General features: G+C 37.5%; 1 protein-coding gene across 3 annotated transcripts in view; it reads left to right on the top strand.

Moving 5' to 3' along the window:
- The window catches only part of ANK3 (ankyrin 3), a 719,992-nt gene that overhangs the window by 661,430 nt on the left and 43,133 nt on the right, over positions 1–15,429 (top strand). For all 3 annotated transcript variants that reach the window (XM_067465652.1, XM_067465653.1, XM_067465654.1), the window contains 5 exons: positions 145–373; positions 2,357–2,482; positions 4,131–4,253; positions 4,690–4,716; positions 10,615–10,696. In XM_067465652.1, the coding sequence (XP_067321753.1) occupies positions 145–373; positions 2,357–2,482; positions 4,131–4,253; positions 4,690–4,716; positions 10,615–10,696 (587 nt within the window). The remainder of the gene's footprint in view (positions 1–144; positions 374–2,356; positions 2,483–4,130; positions 4,254–4,689; positions 4,717–10,614; positions 10,697–15,429) is intronic.

Genomic DNA, 15,429 nt, shown 5'->3' with positions numbered 1-15,429 from the left:
GTTTCGAGGGATGTAAAGTAAAACAGTAATACACACCCATTTGTTATGGAACCCAAACATCTATTCAGCCTTTAACTTAACACTGTATGAATTGGATTTCTGTCACCTAATAACAACCACTTTTGCATTTTTTTATTTATCCAGATTTTGGCTAGCAGACTGCCATCAGATTGGCGAAACTGTTGGGCTGGCCACACAGCTTTATAGGGAATTGATATGTGTTCCTTACATGGCCAAGTTCGTAATTTTTGCCAAAATGAACGATGCTGTGGAATCCAATTTGCGTTGCTTCTGCATGACGGATGATAAAGTTGACAAAACTTTGGAGCAGCAGGAGAATTTTGAAGAAGTTGCAAGAAGCAAAGATATTGAGGTATGTCATAATCCAACAGTCACGGCACTTCATTATAACCCTTTTTTTGGAAGTTTTTTTTATAAAAAAAATATGAAACAGGAATAAGAACACAAAATTACATAGAAATCTGAGTTAACCAAGTTATAGATTGTATTCTAGTGAATCGTGTTCATTTTTCTTAAGTCATTGCTGTTCTCAACCTGGATTTTGTTGTTCATGTCAGCTGTTTCAAGCACTTTGATCGGCTAGGTGATTGCACAGCTTTATTCCAAAACGCCAATACAGTCAGCCTTTTGTATCTGTGTAATCTGTATCTATGAATTCAACTATCCATGACTTGAAAATATTTTTCAAAGCAAACCTTGATTGTACTATTTTATATAGGAGACACCATTTCACTATGCCATTGTCTATAATGGGATTTCAACATCTATGGGGGTGGAGGTTGGTCCTGAAACCAAACCAAACTCATCCTCTTCAACAAAAAAGAACATAGTCTTTTCTTCTGACATTAAAACTGGTAGTGATGTATTCCCGCGTTGTCTCATGTTCTATCTGCTTTCTTTTCTGTATGCTTATATTAAAGGTCATCTTAATTATTCTTATTAGTTTATTATTTAATCTCTTTTAACTAATTTTATCTATTGCCATATAAATCTAAAACATTAATTTCATTTGTTAGTAAATTAATATTGTGTAGGTGAGAGTTTACTATGTTACATTGTCACCCTTTCTTCTTTTTTTGAACACTATACATACTATATATATTGGATTGTGTGGTTTTTAACCATTGGTTTTAATGCTTAGATTTTTTTAACTTTTAATGTATACATTTATTTTATTTTATGTCTGTTGATGTGGCATTGAATTGTTGCTTACTTGTAAGCTGCTCTGAGTCCCCTCCGGGATGACAGAGGGTGGGATATAAATAAAGTGTGCATATATATATCAATAACAAAGCTTGCAAACATTTATATTCTAATTAAAAGATACTAACACATCTATTGTCCAAAGTCTCTTGAATGTAAAGTATATAGATAAAACAAAATATATCTTGTCGAAGGCTTTCATGGCCGGAATCACTGGGTTGTAGGTTTTTTCGGGCTATATGGCCATGTTCTAGAGGCATTCTCTCCTGACGTTTCGCCTGCATGCATCCTCAGAGGTAGTGAGGTCTGTTGGAACTAGGAATATGGGTTTATATATCTGTGGAATGACCAGGGTGGGACAAAGAACTCTTGTCTGTTGGAGCTATGTGCTTAGTATGGCTTGTTGGTGCCTGGGGCAATCTTTTGTTGAGAGGTGATTAGATGTCCCTGATGGTTTTCTCTCTGTTGTTTTACTGTTGTAATTTTAGAGGTTTTTTTAAATACTGGTAGCCAGATTTTTTTATAAACCCAATTTTCCTAGTTCCAACAGACCTCACTACCTCTGAGTATGCTTGCCTTAAATGCAGGCGAAACGTCAGGAGAGAATGCCTCTAGAACATGATCATATAGCCCGAAAAAACCTACAACAACCCAAAATATATCTATATACAATCAATATTGTTTTTAGTCAAAAAAAATCCTGCAGTGGGCATTTTCTTCTCTTTCTTTATAAATTCCATAAAGGGTTTCCATTCTTCTCGAAGTTTCAGTGTATTTGTTTGTTTTAAAGCTAAAGCTAATTTCTCCATTTTGAACATTTCAATAAACTTTGTAATCCAATCTCCTGATGTTGATATGTTTTGCTATTTCCATAGTTTTGCTTTTTCAATTCTTGCTGTTGTTGTCATATAAAGAAATATTCTTTTTTGATCTTTCAGTGTAGCTATAGCCTTGGCTCCTCCCCCCCCCCCCCCCCCCCAGAAACATACACTAAAAGCACCTATGTGATGGACTTGTGTTAAAATGCTCCTTTCAGTATGGGTTGTAAATTTTATAGCTGAGATGCACTTTGGTTACTGTGGATACTTTGAATACTGGAATCGCTCTGACCAGTACCTTCTTGACCCAACAGGTTTTGGAAGGAAAGCCTATCTATGTGGACTGCTATGGGAATCTGGCCCCTTTGACAAAAGGAGGACAGCAGCTAGTATTTAATTTTTATGCTTTCAAAGAAAACAGACTGCCATTTTCTATCAAGGTAAAATGTAACCATTGGAATAGTCGTGGGTTTGTAATCACTGTAATAATGTGGTTGTAACTTTTTTGTGTGCTACTTGCCATTGCATTTCAGGCTTTCTATTGGTAACTAGCTGTGCCCGCCACGCATTGCTGTGGCCAACCTTACTTCTCTCTTCTTCTTTCCCTCCTTCCCTTTTCTTCTTTCCTTCTCTCCTTCCTTCCTTCTCTACCTCTTTCCTTCCTCCCTTTTTCTTTTTCTTCCCTTTCTCTTTCTTCCTTCTTTGCCTTTTTCCTTCTTTCCTTTGCTTTTTGCTTCCATCCTCCTTTTTGTCTTTCCTTCCTTCCTTCCCTCCCTCTTTCTCTTTCCTTCTCTTGTTTCCTTCTCTCCTTCCTTCTTTCTCTACCCATTTCTTTCCATCCCTGTCCAAAATTTCAATTCTTCTTGTGGAGGTAACTTTCCTTCTTTGTTTTTTAATCCTTTTACAATAAATTTTCTCCATACATCATCAAAATCACTTTGTTTCCATATACCTCTTTTAACTTTTAATATACATGTCAGCTTATCATTTATTGCCAGTTTCCATACTTCCTTATACCACTCCTCTATTTGTATATTTATTTCTTTTTTCCAGTTCCTTGCTATAAGCAGTCTTGCTAATGTTAATAAATTTGTTATCGCTTCTTTATCCTCTTTTTTCAATTGTTTATTGTTATATAATGATAATAAAGCTATACTAGGACTTCTTTCTATTTTAATATTCATTATATCTTCTATTTCTCTAAATACTTTCCTCCAAAAATTATTTACATATTTACATTGCCACCACATATGTATATATGTTCCTGGTTCTTGACATCCTCTCCAACAATTTTTGAATAATTTTTATTTATATGTGCTAATCTTACTGGTGTTAGATACCATTTCCATATTAACTTATAATAATTTCTTTAACCCGTATTGATAATTTTTTTAGATGTCTTTGTCTCCATAATTGTTGCCACTCTATTTCATTTATTTTTATCCCTAAATCTTCTTCCCAAACCTCCTTGAGGGTGCTGTTTTTTGTTTTTCCTTCCTTTATTTCAATTATTATCTTATATATTTTACTAGTTGTTCCTTTCAAATTTTCATGCTCCTCTACAACCCTTACATTTTGTATTATTTGTTCAAATTGGTTAAGCTTACTTCCGTTTTTGTTATTTTTTCCCCAATTTTTAAACCATTGTTCTAATTGTATACAATGGAACCATGTCAATTTTATTTCTCTAAATTCTTCCATAATCGTTTCCTTCTTCATTCCAACCTTTATCCAATCCCCTATCTTGTCTAAAAAAAAATCCCTTAACTTTTTATCCATTACTTTTTTAAAAAAATTGTAAATTTCTTATCCATTACAATTGGGGTTATAACTGAGTAGATTGGCTAAGTAAGGATTCAGAAGAAGTGGAGGAAGAAATTTGGAATATATATTTTAAAACAGTTTATGAGAAAAGAAATTAGGGAAATTAGAAACCCAATGTTGAGCAATATATTAGAAGTATGGAACAAATATAGGAGAATGTTAATACGGATGGTTCAGTCAGAGGAAGAAACTTGATTCAATGAATGGGATCTCAAATAGCTAAGCATTTCAAAACTAATATACAGACATTTTATTAATTTATAGATTAGAGATACCAGCCAGGAACCTTGTGGTCGTTTATCATTTCTGAAAGAACCAAAGACTACAAAGGGTCTGCCACAGACAGCTGTTTGTAACTTGAACATCACTCTGCCAGCACATAAAAAGGTAAACATGCTTAAACAAATTTAGTATTTTCAATTAACTGTTTTTTTGCTGATTATCTTGAAGCATTAGTAATGGGAATGAATGCCTTGCAACAAGATTAAGCCTGCTTTATGTGTAACTGTTTTCACGTATGCTGAGAGTGTTTTGGATTTTCTTGTACTATGGTGTTTACTTCATTGTTTATGGTTGGGTCGTCTGTTCATAGCTCATGCTTCTGCTTAGAGCTCATAGACTTATGCTTATAACAATACCATGTGTTTATTTGCAGTCAATGTACAGTTTTGTTTGTAAATTTACTTTTTGTTGACATTTTGGATTTGCTTTGACTTTTACAAATTACCTTGCATTTTTGTGCTCCCTTACATATCCTGATACTCTTTTCCCTGCTGTCCATTATAACATTCCTTGTCTCTGCAATGCCTCTTGGGACCAAAAGGAAACCGAGTCAGATCAAGATGACGAGGTAATATAAATTGTCTTTTATTTCCTTATTTATTTGAATCAGAATTTGTGTCCATTAAAGACTATAAAGGAGCACATAAATACAATTATTCAACTTCCAAATTGTAGGTTTCCCTTGGCTTTCATAACCTTTAAAAAGGAGACATGATATAAAATGTAAGGTTGTGCTTTAGAAAACCAAGTGTATAGTGCTCACTTTTCTATGCATACTGTAAAAACACCCTCACTATTTGCCACAAAAATGTAGGAGAGAGATACCCCAGTAGATGTTAAGAGTGTCCCACTTTGAATCACTTAAATCGTAGAGGGTTTATTCTTCTTTAGGTTTATTAACTATAGAATTCTTCTATAATCTCCTTTATGTGTGTAGCTTGTATGAGGCACGCAGAGGTTTTTGTTTGTTAAGAACAAATAAAGATGTTTATTTGTTTATTTAGAACAGGCACAGAAGCTTAGTGGTTGCAGTATTCTTGTACAAAGCTTATTGGTTTCGGAAGTAGTTCAGTGCTTGAATTACAGGTTCCAGTCAAAACCTTAAACTGAGAAACTTTTTTCTACTAAACAGTTCCCTCAAATACAAACAGCCCAATTCTCCAGGGTCTGTTCAAACCAATAGTTCTTCCTTGAAGTAACTATTAAATAATACAAGCTAAACTTCCTCCCTTCTCCAAATCTCTAACTGCTAACTGCTATTTCCAAACTTCAACTGCTATATTCAAACCCCAACTCCAAACTATTTCCAAAGGTTCCTTTTTTCTTCTAGCTTTGTCTTAGCTCCGCCTACTTTCTCCCTCCAAGGCTATTGACCAATCAGGTGGCGACACATTCCCTCAAGGCTGCCTGTTGGCTCCACCCACCTTTTGGCTCTTGTGCTTACAAAATGGATGCCTGCTGGCTCCACCCCCTCCTGGCTTTGAGCTAAGAAAATGGCTGCTTGGCTTCTTGTCTTCAAGGAACCAAACACCAGCCCTGCACAGCAAGCCAGTACGCTACACATACACTTGTAAAGTAGCACACTTGAGGAAGAGACCCATTTGCTCTTTTCCTCCCCAGGCATCACTGAAATCTCTTTTACAAGGCATGCAGTTGTATGCCTGGCCAATTTTCATAAAGGGAAGACGCTGCATTTTTTTAAGTCTTAAGAATTCAGTCTACTACTGATCTTAACAGAAGTAGTTTGAACATCTAGAGAGGAAAGTCTTAAGTGCGAATCCATTCTGTTTTCGTTTTGGATTTTGGGAGCCCTTGGTTCTGTTTTTGACAAGATTCCAGGATATTAGGAGGGGGGGGGGGGTTGAATTGAGTCAGGGGGACAGCTTTAAATTGGCTATCCTCCTTTCTTCACAACCCTGGACAACTAGTAGAGAGGGGAGGCCTGGTCTCGGAGAGGTCCCCTCTTATCTTATGGGGTTCCTCAGGGGGCCATTCTCTCCCCTCTGTTGTTTAACATTTATATGCGACCACTTGCTCAGCTGATTCGAGATTTTGGGCTTGAGTGTTACCAGTACGCTGATGACACTCAGCTGGTGCTGAAGATGGAAGACCGACCGGACTCTGTACCCGATAATTTCCATCAGTGCCTCGAGGCCATTACTGGATGGCTGCGTGCCAGCAGGTTGAGGGTGAATCCAGCAAAGACGGAGATCCTATGGCTGGGTCAACTGGGCAGTGGGAATATCCAGCTGCCTACCCTTGATGGCGAGGCGCTACGCCCGTCATCATTGGTAAAGAGTCTGGGAGTCCTTTTGGACCCTCTGCTGACGATGGAGGCCCAGTTCTCCGCCGTTAGCAGAACCGCTTTTTTTCATCTGCGGCAGGGTAGACGGCTGGCCCCCTACCTGTCCAGGGACGACCTAGCTACGGTGATCCAGGCTACGATCATCTCAAGACTGGACTACTGTAACGGCCTCTACATTGGCCTTCCTCTGTCGGTGATCCGGAAGCTCAAGTTGGTACAAAATGCAGCTGCTCGGCTTCTTGCGGGAATTCCGATGAGATGCCACATAACACCAATCTTACTGCAGCTGCATTGGTTACCAATTGAGCACCGGATCACTTTCAAAGTGATGGTACTCACCATTAAGGCCTTGCATGGTCTGGGGCTGATGTACCTGAGGGACCGCCTCACCCCCTGCCAACCCCAGAGATCCCAAGATTTGTTGGAAATTCCCAATGTCAAGACCTTGCGTCAAACAGCAACCAGATGCAGAGCCTTTACAGCAGTGGCACCATCACTCTGGATTACTCTGCCACCTGAAGTCCGTGCCTTGCGGGACTTATCAGTTTCCACAGGGCATGTAAGACATATCTGTTTCGACAGGCCTTTGGCTTTTAATATTGCTGTTTTTAAATTGTTTTAAATTCTTTTAAAATTGTGTTCGATTTTAGCCTGTTCTTGTAAGCCGCTCCGAGCCCCAGGGGAGTGGCGGCATATAAGTTTGAATAAATAAATAAATAAATAAATAAATAAATAAATAAATTTGTGACTCGGGATCCTGAGTTCCAGTTCCATTTTGGGAAGAATCTTCCAGAAAACAGAATGTGGGGACGGGACGAAAACAGAACGGAATTAAGTGCCATTTTGCACACCCCTACTGGCTACACAGGAATCTACCCTAGACACTCAATATATATTTTCAAATTTTATTTTAATCTTAAAATGAACCAAAAATATTTGGATTGACTTATTTCTGGGTCAGTGTGAGCCCTGTACTTCAATGCTTCTCAAAAAAGAAACTGTCCCCTTCTCTGAGCAGAGTCTAGTTTTTCTTGAGAGAACCTAAACAAGTGTTGACACTTCCACTTTTTCTGCCATAGTATCACTTCTGACTATTTTGAACATCTTGCTGGCTCCGAGCTGGCACTAGTGCTCTCTGTGTAATGACCCTCGATTTGCCAGTGGTGATATCAAAATCGATAATTTTGGCCACAAAACCAACCCTCAACTTATATATGAATGTATAGAGTAACCATTTTATTTCATTGAGCAATCCAATTAAACCAGACAATAATGCCTAACTAATACATTTGGATTGCTACGTATTGAAAATTACCAGTAGCATTTAAAGGTGTGCCCTTCAGCATGCAGAAGTTGTTTTCTGCTTGTAAAAGGACTGCTTCAGATGCCTAAAGTATCATTCAAATCTTTCTTTAATTGAAGACACCATGAAAAAAAAAACATTCTCTTGAAATGGTATTAAATATTACATGGTATAAGGTATCAATCATCTAATGCCTGACTTCTCTAAATATATATAAAACAATTTATGACTAGAATTAGTATTTAATTCTGATTTTTATTGATTTCCAAGATAATATGTCACATAAAAATGCCTCATCAAGCTTCTGTGAGCATTACTAAGCAATTTTGGGGGGAAATGGCAAGTTATCAGTTAGCAATTGTATTGCACTTTCAAATTCACCTCCCTACATTTGTGCACATTTAAAAGAAAAAGTACACTTTTATTGTGTTTTTTGTCCTTTATGTACTTATTTTAAAGTAGGTGTACATTGTGGTTTATGTATTAATTTGGGGAAATTATTTATTGCCCTAAGTTATATCTATATTGTTGTTATGTGTACCTGTAGCATTTTGTGTGGGTGCTTGTGTAGCCAGAAATTATTACAGTAGTAATCCTTTTCAAGGAGAAAGCCGGGATGTAAACACAGTATAGTTGAGATGGGCAAAATCATAGTTGTTAAAATAAGGCATAGCATAAAGATCTGACTGAATGGTGTAATCCCTGATCAAGTACTCCATGCTCACCAAACTACTGGGGCCATTTTTTTGTCTTACATTTACCAGCATTAATGTTATAGATGCATGCTGGTAAAGCATAAGACCAAAAATGTGCCTGTGTTATTTAACAAATATATATATACAAGGGGTATTTTTTAAGTAAGGTCCGTTGGAACATAAGTACACAACAAAAGTTTATTTCAAAAAAGTAAATTTATTTTTAGAAAGTACATATTCAGTCTATTTTTCAACATAGTTGCCAAGTTTGTTCAAACACTTATCATACCTCTGAACCAATTTTAAAATACCCTCTTCATAAAAACTTGCCGCCTGTTCCGATAAACAAGAGTTCACTGTAATCAAAGAAGGGTGACCGGAGTGGTCCTCATTATGGACGTTGTCACGGCCATCTTTGAATTTTCGTACCCACTTACACACTTTGCTTTCACTCATAACAGTATCACCGTACACTTCACAAATCTGTCGATGAATTTCTGCAGCAGGCAGGTTCCTTGCTGACAAAAACTGTATCACTGAGCGAACCTCACATGCAGCGGGTGAGTTGATAGTCTTAAACATTTTTAAACCACAGAACAGAACCGTACAGGTTAGCTACAGAGCGGAAACTGAGCACAGTTGTTTCCGAGGCATGCCAGTACACAACGCATGCGCTTGTTGCGGTATGCGTGTGAACTACTAGTGTCTACAACAAAATGGACCTTACTTAAAAAATACCCCTCATAGTATGGCCCACATATCCATGAAGGATATTTCTCCATGGACAGACCCGTAGCTGGGGGGGGGGGGGGGGCTTTAGCCCCTCCCCAAATTCTCAGGGAGGTCTGCGAGAAGGCCTTACTGATACATTATTTAAACTGTTGTTCATATCATGATCTGATCACCATGCTCAATATATCCCATATGCATGGGGGTATTGGGATAATGATACAAAAAGTTTGCTAGGGTAGATCCTGACCTCCCCCCCCCCCCCAGAATCAAACTCAGCCCCCCCCCCCCCCCGAATCAAACTCAGTCCCCTCCGTCCCCCCGAAACAAAATCCTGGCTACGGGCCTGTTTATGGACATCTTGTAGATATATCGAAATATGAATAATAGTGAACCATACTGAAATAGAGGGACCTCTGGTGCAAGTGTCATGCTGGAGGTCCTGGAAAATGCAAAAAAAGGACAGATTTTGTCAGACATTGATAAATAAAACCACAGTTACCAGTCCTGTAGATTTGGGGGTCATGCATACATATCTGCTTCATAATCTAAACAGCACTTTCCCTGCATTATTTTCCCTGGGATTATAGTATGGATGGATTTTGAGTTCATGCTTCCTTTCATAAATACTTCATTCATCACCCTTCACCTCCCTCACTACAAAGAGGATAATGGAGGAATCTAGGAAATTGAACACAGAATCTCTCCAATGTTGTAAAATCAAATAGCGTTTTTATTGTTGGCCAGGATAGATACTACTTTAGTTCCTCAAAATAAGTCTTATATTAATTTTTGCTCCAAAAGGGCTTATTTTCAGGGAATGTGTTTATTTTATGCACAACCATTTACATTTATTTATTTGAAAATACTGTAAATAAATGAATTTGAAACCTTTCTATCAAATTATATATTAATATTTCAGTATAATTCAATTCGTCCATTATGTATTGCTATGAACATATGAAATGTGTCCGTCTGGCTGATGATCTTAACTGGGGATTTTGTGGGGTAGGGCTTATATTATGAGCATCCTAAACAAATTATTTTCCCACTTCAGTCTTATTTTTGAGAAAAGAGGCTAGATCCAAATCAATTTGCTCATTAATTTCCCAGAACTCTCTTTGCCTTCAAGACATCTAGAACCAACCTACCTCTCATTGAACCTGACAGCACATCATAATACCTGTTCATATGCCTATTTACTACACAAAAATGTATTTGGAAAGGATTCATAGCACATATGTACAGTAAGCTCTCTAAAAGATCTAAGAGCAGATGATAGTTTTCCTTCCTCATTTTGGACAGGCATTTGCATATCCTGACATATTTGGGAAAATTAGATATCAAGACATTGGGGGGAAAAGTAAGAAAGAAATGTGCTAAAAATGATAGTTGTCTTCAAAAGGAATCAAATGGAAATTTGTTTTGTTGCAGACGGAAAAAACGGACCGGCGCCAGAACTTTGTGTCCCTTGCTTTACGTAAGCGCTACAGCTATCTGACTGAGCCTGGAATGAGTGAGTTTCTTAACAAATGTACTAATTTTGCAAACTGATCTCTCACAAAAAGAGACATTTTTTCTATAAATGTTGGTTTTGATATTGTTCAGAAAGGCTTCATCTAATAAACTGTGGTCAATCCAATTATCCAAGAGCATGGACAACTCAGGATATTCATGTCAGCTCTTGAAGGGTCTATGGACCAAAAAGAAATCAATAATATAGGATCTACGTTTACATAGCAAAAGAAGATGGGTTTTCCTCCTACATTTTATGGAGGCAAAGTGGTTAAAATCAACATGTCACAAAGGAAATACCGTCTTTCATTGCATAATAGTTGCAAGGGGGCGGGCTGTGATTATTAACACGAGATTCTCCCATTTCTGTAATTTGTTTACAAATAAAATGCCTTACCTCTGGAAGAGAAGGAGGAGGCACTGTGGAAGAGATGCAACAGCTAAATTAGCTGTCAGAAATTAAAATACATCTCAAGACCCATCTCCTTGCAGACGGCCAATTCTCTCACACCAGGAGCGACTTGCAGTCACTCCTGACACGACAAAAAAAAAAAAAAAGACTCATCTCTTCCAGCATGCCTTCCCAGTCAGTTTTAACTATGAATTTTAATACCATATCTTGTGTTCACTTTGCTCAAAGTAATTAATATATGGGTTTAATATAAATATAAATATGTTTTAATATGTGTATTTTTATATAATGTTTATCATTGTATATTTTTAGCTATGTGGTAACCCGCCTTGAGCCACAAGGAGAGGCGGGTAAGAAATAGTTGTTGTTGTTATTATTATTATTATTATTATTATTATCATCCTGCCTCAAACAAACAGGTCCATTCCTGTTTGTTTGGTTTTTTTTAAACTGCAGAGCCATTTGGGACTGATTTTCCCTTCCTTCTTTTTCTGAAGGCAAGGCAGTTTAAAAACTATAAAATGGAGGTTCCTTCCTCTGAGGCAAGACAGTTTAAAAAACCTGAAATGGAGGTCTCTGGAGCTCAGATCTTCCCTCCTTCCTCCTTTCTCTAAAGAAGGAAGGGATGGAAAATCCGCCCCAAATGAGGGTGCAACTATTCTGCGAGGAAAACAAAAATATCATGTTGGGCCCCCCAAAAAATGGTGGTGCGACTATTATGCAATGGAATACGGGTAATATACTGACGGATCAAAGAATGACATGTATGGTCAGAACAGAACTGCACATGTAACCAATGCTCTCATTCCATTGGAGGAGTTCATGTTGCCAAATGATTGGCAACTTTCACTTCAGTAGTTCCCATTGCCACACTGACAAAATTCTTTTCAAACTTATTGTATTGAATTTATTTTATGTTTTTTTGTCCAGAAGGCTAGATTTCCACTTTACTGGAGTATTTTCTAAAACAGTGAAGCTGGCTTCTAGATCAAGAAGGGGCATCTACCTGCTATTTCACAATTGGGTTGCTCATCACCGATAATGTATGAATTCAAAGGTATTGGTGATGGCATACCCACCCATTGCCATCTAGAGCTGACTGTTCTAGTCAGTGACTTGAAATATTTTTTGATATTTTATATCTTATTTATCTACTAAAATACCGTATATACTCAAGTATAAGCTGACCCAAATATAGGCTGAGGCACCTAATTTTACCACAAAAAACTGAGAAAACGGATTGACTCGAGTATAAGCCGAGGATGGGAAATGCAGCAGCTACTGGTAAATTGCAAAATAAAAATAGATACCAATTAAATTACATTAATTGAGGAATCAGTAGGTTATATGTTTTTGAATATTTACAAAAATGGTAATTTAAGATAAGACTGTCCAACTCTGATTAAATGATTATTTACCTTCTTCAATGTAAATGTGCTTACATATCTTTCCAATAATAGTAAAGAGAGCAACATAACAAATGTAATAATAACAATAATAACTTATATTTATTTATTTAAAGCTTTTATATTCTGCCCTTCTCACCCCGTAGGGGACTCAGGGCGGATTACAGTGTACACATATATGGCAAACATTCAATGCCAAATTTTGACATACAAACATATAGAGACATGCACAGAGGCTATTTAACTTTTTCTGGCCGCCAGGGGAGCTGGCGCTTTCATCGTCCATCTGCGACGCTGATGAAGCACTTCCGCATTCCCCACATGCTTCCCCGCCAGAATGCTTTGCTGGAGTCTTCTTTATGGCCTCATAAATCAGTTAATTTAGCCTCCCCACACATTTTTTTAAGGTGGTACCTAATTTTCCTACTTGGCAGATGCAACTGTCTTTCGGGTTGCAAAGGTCGACAACAGGCTACACACAATTGGTTGGAAACCCACTCCAACCCGGGCTGGCTTCGAACTCATGACCTTTTGGTCAGAGTGATCTTAATGCAGCTGACACTCAGCCAGCTGCACCACAATCCTGAATATAAAAAGAATAAAATAATAAATGTAGCAATAACAACAATTATACAGTAAAATAATAAATGTATGATAATAGAGTAAAATGATAAATGTAATAATAATAAATAGAATAAAATAATACATGAAATAATAATAATAATAATAATAGAGTAAAATAATAAATAACCTTGACTCGAGTATAAGCCGAGGGGGACCTTTTTCAGCCTTAAAAAAGGGCTGAAAAACTAGGCTTATACTCGAGTATATACAGTACTCCCTAGGAAACTTATAAAACAGTTATTATTAAAAACAAGAGAATTGCTGATACTCAGTCTGAAGAAATTGATTAAAAACACTTTGAAACCAAGAGCGGTGATATCAATAAGTTCAGTCAGTAAAAATAAGATGGATTTATAAGGTTGAATATTCCTTATCTGGAATTCCAAAATCCAAAATATCCCATTGGTTCTAATTTCTAATGAAATTTTGTTTCATGTACAAAATTATTAAAATACTAGCCATCCCCTGCCACGTGTTGCTGTGGCCCAGTCTGTGTATATGTGTTTTGTATGTGTATATGTGTGCTTGCATATATGTGTGTGTGTGTGTGTGGTTTTGCGCATGTGTTGTACAGTAATTTTTGTTTTATGGCTTTTAAGTCCCTTCTGCTTTGTTTTTCAGGGTTTTAATGAGTGATGGTCACTCGTTGGCCTGATAGGTGCATTGTGTCCAAATTTGGTGTCAATTCGTCCAGTGGTTTTTGAGTTATGTTAATCCCACAAACGAACATTACATTTTTATTTATATAGATTATCTATACCCCTTCTTCTTAAACTATGGGTTCCAACCCCAAATGGGGTTCCCTTAGCTCAATGTTGGGGTCCTGATTTTTTTCCTAGACATTATCAGAGATCTAGGATATCTGCATGCCCATCCCCCTCCAAAACACTCCACCTGGTCATGCCCAGCACTTTTAATTTTAATTATTACATTTGGCCCTGCCATTGTTTTTAATTGTGTCATTCTATGTTGTCAATGTTATTGCTTTGTTTTCTGAGTTATTTTGCTGTTTGTTGTTGCTGTTGTTTTTACTATTGTGTTTGGGCTCAGCCTCTTGTAAGCCGCACCGAGTCCTTCGGGAGATGGTAGCGGGGTACAAATAAAGGTTTATTATTATTATTATTATTATTATTATCTGCTGTGCAATGTTTACAGTAGACTCTTCAGAAGATGCCTCTACTTTACTCCATAAGAAATCAAATCAGCCTGTTTTGCAAGCCTTGCAAATGCTGCTTTGTTATCAGTTAATTTTTTTAATGCCTATTTTATAACAGGAAGCATGTAATTTTTTCTCTGGCCAAAAGGAGTCTTGAGAGGAAAAGTTACAAAGCCCCGATCCTTCCAGCTATGTGTATAAGGCAGGGGTCCTCAAACTCTTTAAACAAAGGGCCAGGTCACAGTCCCTCAAACTGTTGGAGGGCCGGATTATAATTTTTAAAAAACATGAATGAATTGCTATGCACACTGCACATATCTTATTTGTAGTGCAAAAAACAATACAATAGTTAAAATGAAGAACAATTTTAAGAAGTATAAACTTCTTAGTATTTCAATGGGAAGTTTGGCTGATGGGATAGGGTTGTTGTTGTTGTTGTTGTGTGCTTTCAAGTAGTGTCAGACTTAGATTGACCCTGTGCGAGGGCCGGGTAAATGACCTTGGAGGGCCATATCTGGCCCTCGGGCCTTAGTTTGAGGACCCCTGGTATAAGGGATATAAGAAACATCAATGAATTTTATGTTCCATCTCCCAAGATATCACATTATGTACCATTTCAGATAACGAATATTCAACCTGTATCTAAAACTTGGCCAGTCCCATCATTGGACTCACTGACAACATTGGCAGTGTGCTAATGGTGGCAAATTTCTTACATTTCCTACCTCAGTGTGGTAAACCCTTTCTCACTTAAATTGTAGGACAACACAGCTCTCCACCCCTGAAAATGCCTCCTTTTCTTGTGGCAATACGGCTTTTTTCCATCCCACCCTGTTCTCGTACCCAAGAGCCAACCTCCTCCCATTCAGAAAAGAGGGAAATTGTGACATCTGCAAGAGCTTCAGGCTGTTACACCAAGGACAGAAGAAATGATAACTGATGTCCTCATGGAAGTAGTGGCTCTATGAGTCCGATCTTTTATGAATGCTTGGCTCTTGAACTTTAGAAATCAATTTTCCTGGGCATTTTTGCCCCTCTCATAAAAAAACATGTTCTCGGATCTTTTCAGTGGTTGTGTAGACACTTCGGTTGTTGCTGTCTCCACTCTCACAGCAATGAGTTCTACATCTTCTAAT

The sequence above is a fragment of the Anolis sagrei genome, chromosome 3, assembly GCF_037176765.1.
Source record: "Anolis sagrei isolate rAnoSag1 chromosome 3, rAnoSag1.mat, whole genome shotgun sequence".
NCBI lineage: Eukaryota > Metazoa > Chordata > Lepidosauria > Squamata > Dactyloidae > Anolis > Anolis sagrei.
This window is presented reverse-complemented; position numbering and strand designations above follow the sequence as displayed.